We start from the raw sequence: 13822 nt of genomic DNA, 5'->3' as shown, positions 1-13822 counted from the left end.
TAGGGTTAGGAGTTAGGTTTGGGGTTAAGGGTTAGGGTTAGGAGTTAGGGTTAGGTTTTGGGTTAAGGGTTAGGAGTTAGGGTTAGGTTTGGGGTTAAGGTTATGGTTAAGGGTTAGGGTTAGGAGTTAGGATTAGGTTTGGGGTTAAGGTTACGGTTAAGGGTTAGGAGTCAGGAGTTAGGGTTAAGGGTTAGGATTAGAAGTTAGGAGTTGGGGTTAAGGTTGGGTTAGGAGTTAGGAGTTAGGGTTAGATTTGGGGTTAAGGTTGGGTTAGGAGTTAGGGTTAGGTTTGGGGTTAAGGTTGGGTTAGGAGTTAGGAGTTAGGGTTAGATTTGGGGTTAAGGTTAAGGGTTAGGTTTGGGGTTAAGGTTAAGGGTTAGGTTTGTTTTTTTTTTCACCTTTATTTAACCAGGTAGGCTAGTTGAGAACAAGTTCTCATTTGCAACTGCGACCTGGCCAAGATAAAGCATAGCAGTGTGAACAGACAACACAGAGTTACACATGGAGTAAACAATTAACAAGTCAATAACACAGTAGAAAAAAAATGGGCAGTCTATATACAATGTGTGCAAAAGGCATGAGGAGGTAGGCGAATAATACAATTTTGCAGATTAACACTGGGGTGATAAATGATCAGATGGTCATGTACAGGTAGAGATATTGGTGTGCAAAAGAGCAGAAAAGTAAATAAAAAAATAAAAAAAACAGTATAAAAACAGTATGGGAATGAGGTAGGTGAAAATGGGTGGGCTATTTACCAATAGACTATGTACAGCTGCAGCGATCGGTTAGCTGCTCGGATAGCTGATGTTTGAAGTTGGTGAGGGAGATAAAAGTCTCCAACTTCAGCGATTTTTGCAGTTCGTTCCAGTCACAGGCAGCAGAGTACTGGAACGAAAGGCGGCCAAATGAGGTGTTGGCTTTAGGGATGATCAGTGAGATACACCTGCTGGAGCGTGTGCTACGGATGGGTGTTGCCATCGTGACCAGTGAACTGAGATAAGGCGGAGCTTTACCTAGCATGGACTTGTAGATGACCTGTAGCCAGTGGGTCTGGCGACGAATATGTAGCGAGGGCCAGCCGACTAGAGCATACAAGTCGCAGTGGTGGGTGGTATAAGGTGCTTTGGTGACAAAACGGATGGCACTGTGATAGACTGCATCCAGTTTGCTGAGTAGAGTGTTGGAAGCCATTTTGTAGATGACATCGCCGAAATCGAGGATCGGTAGGATAGTCAGTTTTACTAGGGTAAGCTTGGCGGCGTGAGTGAAGGAGGCTTTGTTGCGGAATAGAAAGCCGACTCTTGATTTGATTTTCGATCGGAGATGTTTGATGTGAGTCTGGAAGGAGAGTTTGCAGTCTAGCCAGACACCTAGGTACTTATAGATGTCCACATATTCAAGGTCGGAACCATCCAGGGTGGAGATGCTAGTCGGGCATGCGGGTGCAGGCAGCGATCGGTTGAAAAGCATACATTTGGTTTTACTCGCGTTTAAGAGCAGTTGGAGGCCACGGAAGGAGTGCTGTATGGCATTGAAGCTCGTTTGGAGGTTAGATAGCACAGTGTCCAATGACGGGCCGAAAGTATATAGAATGGTGTCGTCTGCGTAGAGGTGGATCAGGGAATCGCCCGCAGCAAGAGCAACATCATTGATATATACAGAGAAAAGAGTCGGCCCGAGAATTGAACCCTGTGGCACCCCCACAGAGACTGCCAGAGGACCGGACAGCATGCCCTCCGATTTGACACACTGAACTCTGTCTGCAAAGTAATTGGTGAACCAGGCAAGGCAGTCATCCGAGAAACCGAGGCTATTGAGTCTGCCGATAAGAATATGGTGATTGACAGAGTCGAAAGCCTTGGCGAGGTCGATGAAGACGGCTGCACAGTACTGTCTTTTATCGATGGCGGTTATGATATCGTTTAGTACCTTGAGCGTGGCTGAGGTGCACCCGTGACCGGCTCGAAACCAGATTGCACAGCGGAGAAGGTACGGTGGGATTCGAGATGGTCAGTGACCTGTTTGTTGACTTGGCTTTCGAAGACCTTAGATAGGCAGGGCAGGATGGATATAGGTCTATAGCAGTTTGGGTCCAGGGTGTCTCCCCCTTTGAAGAGGGGATGACTGCGGCAGCTTTCAATCCTTGGGGATCTCAGACGATATGAAAGAGAGGTTGAACAGGCTGGTAATAGGGGTTGCGACAATGGCGGCAGATAGTTTCAGAAATAGAGGGTCCAGATTGTCAAGCCCAGCTGATTTGTACGGGTCTAGGTTTTGCAGCTCTTTCAGAACATCTGCTATCTGGATTTGGGTAAAGGAGAACCTGGAGAGGCTTGGGCGAGGAGCTGCGGGGGGGGCGGAGCTGTTGGCCGAGGTTGGAGTAGCCAGGCGGAAGGCATGGGTTAAGGTTAAGGGTTAGGGTTTGGGGTTAAGGTTAAGGTTAAGGGTTAGGTTTGGGGTTAAGGGTTAGTGTTTGGGGTTCAGGTTAAGGGTTAGGGTTTGGGGTTAAGGTTATGGTTAAGGGTTAGGTTTGGGGTTAAGGTTAAGGGTTAGGGTTTGGGGTTAAGGTTAAGGGTTAGGGTTTGGGGTTAAGGTTATGGTTAAGGGTTAGGGTAAATAGGATTTTGAGTGGGAATACATTTAAATCGCCACAAGTATAGTAAAACAAACGTGTGCATGTGTTTGTGTGTGCGTGTTAAAATGCCCTCACCCAGCAGTAGCAGCAGTCAGATGATTCTGAGTGTATGAGTATAACTGGTTGTACTTTATGGGACAAGACTGTGGAAAATGACTCTGCTGTGTTTAGGGAATTAACCCTCGTTGTATTCCCAATTCCTGGTTCCTCTGTTACTTCACTTCTGTGAATTACTGGGACAATTTATAAATGTTCTTGGTCTCTAATGCTTCATTCATACTGTGGTCTCATTAGGACTTACTACATGTTGATAAGTGTCTTGTTTCATGCAGACCATGGAGAGTGTTATCTAAGTGTGTCCAGGCCGTAATTCCCTGTTAGATCACACTGCATGGTAAGAAGACATTGGATAATGTTACTTCCATTATGGCTCACAGTCAGTAAGTCCCTCAAAGTCTGTTCATCATGATGAAGAACATGAACTGATAATGAGAGACTTTTAATCATATTAGAATAAAATAGAGATATTCAGTGCTTCATTTCAACATGTGGTGAGAAAAATGGAAATTTTACGAACCAGTCGTTAAGATTGTTATAGAAGCGTATTCTCTGCTTTACAGAAGCCTAAGATATTGGTAATATATTTCTATGGAAATGGAAGGTATGGTTGGTTGGTAGCTGATACTGTAGTTAGAGCAGGTAAACCCATAATGAGCAGTATGTACTGTATGTAAGTTACTCACGGAGTCTCACTGCATTTGTTTTCTGTTGTTCAACTGAATGTTGTCCTGAATGCAGAAAGAGAGAGATGTGTACCCGTTGTTCAACTGAATGTTGTCCTGAATGCAGAAAGAGAGAGATGTGTACCCGTTGTTCAACTGAATGTTGTCCTGAATGCAGAAAGAGAGAGAGAGATGTGTACCTGTTGTTCAACTGAATGTTGTCCTGAATGCAGAAAGAGAGAGAGATGTGTACCTGTTGTTCAACTGAATGTTGTCCTGAATGCAGAAAGAGAGAGATGTGTACCTGTGTATGTGTTTTGACATGTTAAATGTGACCTAGGTATCTCCCTTTCCCTGTTGTTATGCTTATGGACACACTCACTCACTCACTCACTCACTCACTCACTCACTCACTCACTCACTCACTCACACGCACACAGGTAGATGGTACTCTTGCGTTCTCTGTTACAGTATGTACCTGGCCTCTTCTACATTCAGGACAGACAGGCAGACAGGCAGGCAGGCAGACGAACAGGCAGGCAGGCAGAAAGGTCTCAGCTACCAGGTGGTCTGATGAAAGGCTAAAAGAGAATTTGAAGTGGAAAGGATGCAAGAGTTTTTTGTTTTTGTGTGAGAGAGTGTGTACACGTGTCGTGTAATGTATATGTATGTGTGTTAAGGGGTTAGCTAATGTATCTGAGAGCTTTCAGGGTGCCATAGTCTTTTATCTGAGCCAGAGTTGCAGCACACACAGACACACACACACAGCACTGTGGAAGAACATAGGCCATTGTTAGCTGTGGTGCATACTAAGAGAGGGGAAATGATTGGACACTACGTGAAAAGAGAGAGACCGAGAGAGAGAGGTAAAAAAAAAATAGGACAGGAATGGAAAGAGAGAGGGAGACATAGAGAGGAGGGAGGGAGGGATGGTTTAAAAGAGAGAGAGAGGTCGTAGAGAGTTTTATGCTCTAAGCCGTCACTGCTTCAGGCTCTCTATACACCCATCTATGCCCCTCACCGTCCTGCTACACCTACATAGTTCAGGCTCTCTATACACCCATCTATGCCCCTCACCGTCCTGCTACACCTACATAGTTCAGGCTCTCTATACACCCATCTATGCCCCTCACCGTCCTGCTACACCTACATAGTTCAGGCTCTCTATACACCCATCTATGCCCCTCACCGTCCTGCTACACCTACATAGTTCAGGCTCTCTATACACCCATCTATGCCCCTCACCGTCCTGCTACACCTACATAGTTCAGGCTCTCTATACACCCATCTATGCCCCTCATCGTCCTGCTACACCTACATAGTTCAGGCTCTCTATACACCCATCTATGCCCCTCACCGTCCTGCTACACCTACATAGTTCAGGCTCTCTATACACCCATCTATGCCCCTCACCGTCCTGCTACACCTACATAGTTCAGGCTCTCTATACACCCATCTATGCCCCTCACCGTCCTGCTACACCTACATAGTTCAGGCTCTCTATACACCCATCTATGCCCCTCACCGTCCTGCTACACCTACATAGTTCAGGCTCTCTATACACCCATCTATGCCCCTCATCGTCCTGCTACACCTACATAGTTCAGGCTCTCTATACACCCATCTATGCCCCTCACTGTCCTGCTACACCTACATAGTTCAGGCTCTCTATACACCCATCTATGCCCCTCACCGTCCTGCTACACCTACATAGTTCAGGCTCTCTATACACCCATCTATGCCCCTCACCGTCCTGATACACCTACATAGTTCAGGCTCTCTATACACCCATCTATGCCCCTCACCGTCCTGCTACACCTACATAGTTCAGGCTCTCTATACACCCATCTATGCCCCTCACCGTCCTGCTACACCTACATAGTTCAGGCTCTCTATACACCCTGCTACACCTACATAGTTCAGGGATCAGAGGAGGCACAGCGACAGAGACTGGGACTGCGACAGGGACAGAGATGCGGACAGGAACAGAGACAGGCACGGAGACGGGGACAGCGACAGGGACAGGGCACAGAGATGGGGACAAGGACAGAGGTGGTGACAGGAACGGGGACAGAGATGGGGACAGAGATGGGCACAGAGAAGGGGACAGCGACAGGGACAGAGACTGGGACAGGGCACAGAGACCTAATGAGCTCGTTGTTGGTAATAATCACCATACAACATTGGCCATACATCAGATCCTAACTAACATCCAACAAACACAAACAACCCCTCATCCATCTGATGTGACCGCAGCAGACCAGAGCTGGCCCCACTCAACTCTGTAAGGGGGGCCAAATGGGACAATTAACTCACAGCTAGTGAGTCATAGAGCTGTGATGATGATGATGATGACATAAGCAGTTAATGACTGATGTCCAAAGAGGCACAGAGACAGATATGGGTCATTTTGACATTCTGCATATGTAGAGACTTGTCAACTCGATCATATTGGGTGAGGTATTGGTGTGAGATGTCATTGCCTGTGATGTGATGTACTGTACATGTCATTTTTGAAGCTGCGTTAGCTACAGTCTTATCAACAGTGTTAGTACTGCTCCTCCACATGGCATTACTGACATACACCTGTCTGTCTGCATCCAGCCAGTACAGCCCTTAATACTCTGTAAATAGGCTTGTAATGGACCTGCTCTTGCTGCGTCACTAATACGTTGTGTACGTGTGTGTGTCTGTGTGGAACGTCCTAAGCCGCTCCGTTAGTCAACAGTTCAGTAGCCAGAAATCCTTCCTGCTAGGTGATACAGTAACAGGGTTCAGTAAGCTAAAGAAGGTTTTCCCGGGAGTGTGGAGCTTTTGTCTTTTACTGAGGAATACCTGCCTATGCATTTACCTACAGTATGGAGTATTAATGGGTTGAGACCATCAGAGAGAGAGAGAAAGAGAGAGAGAGAGGAGGAAAAGCAATAGCGAGAGAGAGGTGCAGGGCATGTATAGTACTCGAAGGAGAGGGTAAAATGGTAAGCAGTGCTCTGTTTCTCTGTTTTCTACATTTCAGTTTTTACTTCTGCTCTCTCTTTGTTTACTCTTGGTGTTCATTGTTTTCTTGTTTTGTTTGAACATGAACTCATTCTCTCTCTCTCTCTCTCTCTCTCTGTCTCTCTCTCTCTGTCTCTCTCTCTCTCTCTCTCTCTCTCTCTCTCTCTCTCTCTCTCTCTCTGTCTCTCTCTCTCTGTCTCTCTCTGTCTCTCTCTCTCTCTGTCTCTCTCTCTCTCTCTCTCTCTCTCTCTCTCTCTCTCTCTCTGTCTCTCTCTCTCTCTGTCTCTCTCTCTCTCTCTCTCTCTCTCTCTCTCTCTCTCTCTCTCTCTCTCTCTCTCTCTGTCTGTCTCTCTCTCTCTCTCTCTCTCTCTCTCTCTTTCTCTCTTTCTCTGGTTGTGTTCCAGGTATCAGCCACAGAAGAGTGTGTAGGACCTATGAGACTGACCCAAGAACCTATTCAGGTAAAACTGCACTCTACATTGTATTTCTCCTGATAATAGCATGCTCCAGGTTAGTGCCCACTCTCTGTCAATTATCAGGAGTCTGCTGTATTTTGTTATGCATTCAGTGAAGTTACATATTCAGGGGTAGAGCCCATCGTGGGCAGTTTCTCTCTTCTTCAAGCTACAAGAGGTATTGGAGTGGTGGCCATTTTGATTGGCACGGAACAGGATGTGATTAGGAAGCCTAATCAGAGTAATTTGCTATAATGACTTTTGGGGCCTGTAAATTTAAATTTCAGTCATTTGGCATGCTGTTGCTCAGAGCTGCTAACAACCAGTCATTGTTAGTGTTCATAATCCCAGAATAAAACTGGGTTATAAATGCATAAATGCATAAAACAAGCAGACCTGGGTTCAAATAATGTTACTTTCACATACATTTTGTATTAAGAATTCAGATATTTTTTATATGAAAACACAAGTAGTTGAATATTGGAATGTATATGAAAATACTCAAATACACTCCTATGCATTAAATAACCCAGGTATTTGAAATCATTTTTGAAATAAGTAGTTGAAAATACTTTGAAATAGTAGGCTATTTATAGGAAATTATTTAAAAATACTTCCAATAGAAGTAGTTGATTCCGACCACATTATTTGAAAATACTCAAATATACAGAAAATAAGCATTTAAATAACACATAATCAAATACATATATTTGAAGCCAGGTCTGTAAACAAGTCCCACTAGGCACCCACTGGTTAAATCAACGTGTGAAATAGACGTTGAATTGTCGTCTGTGCCCAGTGGAGTATCTCTATCTACATAAAATGTGACTGTGTCTGTATCTCTATGGGATGTGATTTAGCTGTATCTGAATGGGATGTGATCTATCATTGCATGGTGTTTTTAAGGACACACCACATGACACAACATGGCATAAGGACTTTTAGTTTATTTATTTTTTCACCTTTATTTAACCAGGTAGGCTAGTTGAGAACAAGTTCTCATTTACAACTGCGACCTGGCCAAGATAAAGCATAGCAGTGTGAACAGACCACACAGAGTTACACATGGAGTAAACAATTAACAAGTCAATAACACAGTAGAAAAAAAGAGAGTCTATATACATTGTGTGCAAAAGGCATGAGGAGGTAGGCGAATAATTACAATTTTGCAGATTAACACTGGAGTGATAAATGATTAGATGGTCACGTACAGGTAGAGATATTGGTGTGCAAAAGAGCAGAAAAGTAAATAAATAAAAACAGTATGGGGATGAGGTGGGTAATAATGGGTGGGCTATTTACCGATAGACTATGTACAGCTGCAGCGATCGGTTAGCTGCTCAGATAGCAGATGTTTGAAGTTGGTGAGGGAGATAAAAGTCTCCAACTTCAGCGATTTTTGCAATTCGTTCCAGTCACAGGCAGCAGAGAACTGGAACGAAAGGCGGCCAAATGAGGTGTTGACAGCGCGTTTATATAACACTTTGAACCTAATAGAAGTGTGTGGGTGGAGGTTCTAGTGTCCAGGCCTTGTGTAGAGAGCTGAGACAGGTTTTAGTTGTACAGTGACCAGCTGCTAGCTGGGGTTAATGATGTGGTTGGGGCATGTGTGTCCTGTGGATTGGGATTAAGGCAGTGTGAACTTTTTAGAAGGCCAGATTAGCTCCCAGGCTCCTTATACTGTTGTGTAACTAAGGAAAGGGAGAGTTAGTTACTCAAGGTCAGGGGTGTGTTCTGTTTGTTGTGGAACTAAGGAAAGGGAGAGTTAGTTACTCAAGGTCAGGGGTGTGTTCTGTTTGTTGTGGAACAGTTCATCTAGACATAGGTCTCTGTTTTTTACCTTCTTTGTCATTGCACTTGATTGAGAAATGGAATAGTCCCAAAAGTGCAAACCTCGCCCATCATCTGGCCGGCTTAATCAAACACTCAAAAGTATTTGAAAGAAAGGTCATACTGAAATGCTCTACCCCGCATCCATTCCTCTTTATTGTGCCAAATAAAACTCATCCAAACCTCATCCATCCCTACAGCCCTCATTCAAACCTCATATCCAGCCCTAGTCCATTCTTCTCTATCAGGCTGTGTAAGAGCGTCTGCAGGAGGCCCCATACAGCCCTCAACACACGCTCCATAAAAACATTGAACTACTCTCCTAAAGCAGTAGAGCGCACACACACGAAGAGTCACGCACACACACAGACACACGCAAGGGAGCACACGCACACACACACAGTCACACACTTTACTGTCCTCCCTCCTCCCTTTTTACCTCCCTCCCACTAGAACAGACAGAGAAAAAGAGATGAAAAGAGAAAGAGAAAAACTCTTTGGAAGAGAGAGTTCCATGCTAAAAGTTTCCTCCTGACGTTGACCATTTCCTCTGAGCCCTGGAAAGACTCTGTAGCTCATTTCTGCACACTGTCACAGTACTTTGCCTATATCAGAGAAATGATTTACCAGAGGGCTCAGAGGGTGTACTGTAGTTGACTATAGGCTGTATAAGACAGTAGCCCGGCATTTCCCAAACCATTGGTCGCAACACCATACGGGGTTGCCTTATTTGAAAATGGGATCAGGAGAGAATCTCTGAAAATGACAATAATTGCGCTTGGTTCATAGAACCGGGGTTACATCAGTAACCTCCAATAGCAGGAAGATGTGGTTGTAATAAACAGTGGTTTCTGTTTTATTCCTACAAATGTGACTCTTTTGAATGGTTTAACTTTTTACTGCAGTGGGTTAAATCAGGGTCACACAGAGTGATTCTTGGTAGTCTTAAACAAATCTACTTTGAAACTAAAGTATATACCTCACACATGGTTATGGGCTTAAAAAGAAGAAGAGACCTGTACCATGTCAGATATAGAGTTGAAATGTACTTTGAGTTTGTATCCCAATATTACACTTTATACACTGTACATCACAGAAGACTGAAATATAATAAAAACCGTTTGACATATAAACACCAGATTTTCAACGTACATTTAAAAAAAAATGTTTATTAATTATGAACTATATGAATAACATTCCACCCATGAAGCCACTAGGTAATTTGACTGCAAAAAAGGTATGCTATGCTATTATGACCCCATCACTGAAAAGATAAGACTCCCAGGAACACATGTCTTCTGTTTCCCTCTACAATGACCACAAGCTGTTCAAGACTCATTAGAACAGAGTGGACAGGACCAGCCACTAAATCAGAGGGGGAAAAGAACATCATCAATGATGACACTGAAGATCATACAAAATGATTGCCTGATGATCTTCTGAACATCCCAATACCTTTCTGATGCATTTCAGTTACTTCCAACCATACTTCCTTCAGATTGAATACTGTCAAAAGTACTGTCAGGCTGATTTGTAATAGACTGTCATAGCCCCAAAGTAAACATTGGCCTTTGATTACATCACTATTTTTACATGGTGGGGTCGCACATTTAAAAAAAATCTAAATCGAGTCGCGGGCCAACACATTTGGGACCCCTGCAGTAGTGTGTCACGAACCGGCTCAAAGCCCGTAACAAAGGGAGACAACGTGGAGATAATGAGTAGAAAGATATATATTTATTAACTAAAGCAAATAAATATAATATACAATGGTGTGTGTAATCAGTAATCAGTAGTGTAAGTGAGTGTTTTGCATGCGTGAATGTGATAATGCAGGGTGATGAAAGGTGCCAAAGCAAACAAACAAACAAACGGCCATCAAGAACCACAACACAATCTACAGAGGGTGTCTGCATGGAGAGAGTCTCCTCCATGAATGGGGAAGTGGTGTATTTATCCTGGGAGACACCGGGCCCAGGTGTTTCCCATGTAGCTGACGACCCTCCCAACTCCGCCCACCAGCATCCTAATAAGGAAATAACAGAGAATACAGCAGACAGAGTGGGAGGGTCGTCACATCCCCCCCCATAAAACCGGGGACCAACAAGGACCCCGGAACAACATACTGGCCTCTGCGTCCCAAATTTACGAGGGGTTATGTGTTCACACCTCCACCTGCACCAACCAACCTCCTCCTCCCCAGACCTCAGCAACCTTTGTGCATAGGAAGCAATATTTTAAGAGGAAAGAAGAACACAAGACCAGGAGGGAACAGACAGGAAAGATAGAACACGACAACCCGAAACAATGGTCAGTCATGTAAACATTCAGGAACATGGCACAAAAGACCAACAGCTACAAGCTCCAACGAAAAGAACATCAGGGTCCTTCTTAATTTTTACAACTCACAACGATTCATAGTCACTTCCAGCGATTCATAGTCACTTCCAGCGATTCATAGATTTCACGTGCCCTACTCGTCAGTGGCACCTGCCAATAGCCTTTTAACAGGTCAAATTTGCTCACAAACTTAGCTGCACCGACTTGATCAACACAGTCCTCCATCCGAGGAAGAGGAAATGAATCTGGTTTTGTGACACTGTTTACCTTACGGTAGTCCGTACAAAAACGGTTTGTTCCATCCGGTTTACTGACCAAGATACAGGGAGAAGCCCAACTGGAGAAAGAAGGCTCTGCTATCTTACTCTCCAGCATGTACTTGACCTCAGCATCCAGACAACGTAGTTTCTCTGAAGAAACTCTATAGAAGCGCTGACGAATGGGGTCAGCACCTCCAATGTCAATATCATGTTCTATTAAGTTTGTACGTGTAGGTGTATCAGAAAACAAACCTGGAAATCTCTGAATCAGACCAACTATCTCTTTCCGCCCATCAACAGGTAGGTGAGTGAGAAGACTGTCTAAAATATCCAGTGTTTCTGAATTTTTCAATCTACCCTGCAATATACAATCGTCAGGACCAGGAACATCTTCCTCCTCATGCACAGATCTAGCACGACAAGAACCCAAGGAAACAACGGTATCAGCCAAAAGAACAGGTTTTACCGTCCTCTGTAGAATCCCACTGTTCAGTCTCAGAGGAACGTGCATAATAGGGTTTTAACAGATTTACATGGCACAGCTGGTGTGCTTTCCTCCGTTCTGGAGTGGCAACTAGATAATTTTGCTCAGTGCACTGGCGCACCACTGTATATGGACCTTGAAACTTGGCTTGAAAAGGAGAACCAACAATTGGCAGCAGAGCAAGAACCTGGTCACCTGGACTAAAGTGACGAGGCTCAGTTCGGCGATCAAATATGCCCTTCATCCTCTCCTGTGAAGATGATAACTTCTCTTTAGCCATTTCACAAGCGGCATACAGCCGTCGCCGGAAATCACACACATACGATAACAGGGACTGAGGAGGCTCGGGAGACTTCCAGTCATCCTGGAGAACAGATAAAAGTCCACGCACCCTATGTCCAAACACAAGGTCATTTGGACTGAAACCTGTGCTCTCCTGTGAAACTTCCCTAGCAGCTAACAGTAACCAAGGCAACCCCTCCTCCCAATCCTTATCCATCTCAGTACAATAAGCTCTCAACAAAGACTTTAGTGTTTGATGGAAACGTTCCAGTGCTCCTTGACTTTGCGCGTGATAGGCGCTAGACAAATTGTGTTTAATATGGAGCTGTTGAAGAACCTGACCAAACAGATTAGAGGTAAAATTAGATCCTTGATCACTCTGAATGACCTTAGGGATTCCAAACAATGAGAGAAACTGAGTCAAAGCTTTTAACACCGATTTAGTCGTGATAGATCGGAGAGGATAGGCAGCAGGAAACCTAGTGGTCTGACACATCACAGTGAACAGGTAACTACTACCCTTTTTAGAACGAGGCAGAGGACCCACACAGTCAATAATCAGATACTCAAAAGGTTGGCTGAGTACAGGAATAGGAAACAATGGTACTGGTTTAATAGCTTGATTAGGCTTACCAGTTAATTGACAGGTGTGACAAGTTTTGATAAAATCAGAAACATCCCTCTTTAATCTAGGCCAAAAGAAATGTCTTAATATGCGATTGTAGGTTTTCCTCACCCCCATATGTCCAGCCACGTCGCTGTGAGAAGTTTCCAACACCAACTTACGAAGCTTAACTGGTACAACAACCTGACTAATTGCCTCCCCAGAAAAACACTATCATGAGACACCCACTTTCTCATCAGGGCATCCTCTTGGAGAAAATAGCCATGGGCGACATCTCCCAACTGTTCTATAGGCACAATTTGATCACGCAACTCTTCCAACGTGGGGTCATCCCGTTGCGCATTGATTAGATCTGAGCGGGTTACAGATAACGGGATAACAGGGAAAACAGTGACATACTTTGTATTATTATCATTAGTCGGCGCAGTGACCAGTTCGCCACGGCTCATAGAACGTGTCACTGCACACGCAGAGAACACCTCTGGGAAACTCTGTACACTCTCATCAGGAATCCCAACAAATGACGGCTTAGTGGAAACCACTAGAGATGGAAACACGACAGGCCATACACGCTCACCAGCCAAGTTATTCCCAAGGATAACATCGATACCCTCAATAGGCAACGAAGGACGCACACCCACAACAACTTCACCCTTCACCAGCCCACAATCCAACATCAGTTTATGCAATGGAACTGACAGAGTGTTCAAACCTATTCCCCTAATTAGAACACTATTCCCCGAATCAGTCTCAGCAGAAAAGGGTAACACAGACTCCAACACAAATGATTCAGAGGCACCTGTGTCTCTCAGGATCTTCACTGGCACTAGGTCTTTACTTCCTAACATAGACACAAAACCTTCTGTAATGAAAGGTAAATAGTCTGGATCAATATGGACTTTCACATTCTCCTGGGCCTGAGGAAATGAGTCATGAATGAATTGATGTGGAACAGGTGCAGCTAACGCAGTAGGCTTAGATTTAGCGTAAGCACCCCTTGACCTGAGAAGTGGACATTCGTTTTTCCAATGACCTGAACCTTGACAGTAGTGACACTCCTGCCCAAAGTCAGCTTTACCATGGGAGTCAGGTTCAACCCTAGTTGAATAGAACTCTGCCCGAGAACCAAAGTATCTCGGTGAGCGAAGCCCAAATCTATCCGAACGCCCCCACTCTTTCCGAATACGGG

The 13822-nt window shown here is 44.5% G+C and overlaps 1 protein-coding gene across 3 annotated transcripts in view; it reads left to right on the top strand.

Moving 5' to 3' along the window:
• LOC115125809 (high affinity cAMP-specific and IBMX-insensitive 3',5'-cyclic phosphodiesterase 8B-like) overlaps positions 1-13822 on the top strand; it is a 140380-nt gene that overhangs the window by 20543 nt on the left and 106015 nt on the right. For 2 of the 3 annotated variants that reach the window (XM_065017405.1, XM_065017404.1), the window contains exon 2: positions 6762-6818. In XM_065017405.1, coding sequence (XP_064873477.1) covers positions 6762-6818 — 57 coding nt within the window. Of the gene's footprint in view, positions 1-6117; positions 6339-6761; positions 6819-13822 lie in introns of those variants that run through there. The other variant, XM_065017406.1, reaches the window with a different exon arrangement.

Source organism: Oncorhynchus nerka, linkage group LG4, assembly GCF_034236695.1.
Source record: "Oncorhynchus nerka isolate Pitt River linkage group LG4, Oner_Uvic_2.0, whole genome shotgun sequence".
Lineage (NCBI taxonomy): Eukaryota > Metazoa > Chordata > Actinopteri > Salmoniformes > Salmonidae > Oncorhynchus > Oncorhynchus nerka.
This window is presented reverse-complemented; position numbering and strand designations above follow the sequence as displayed.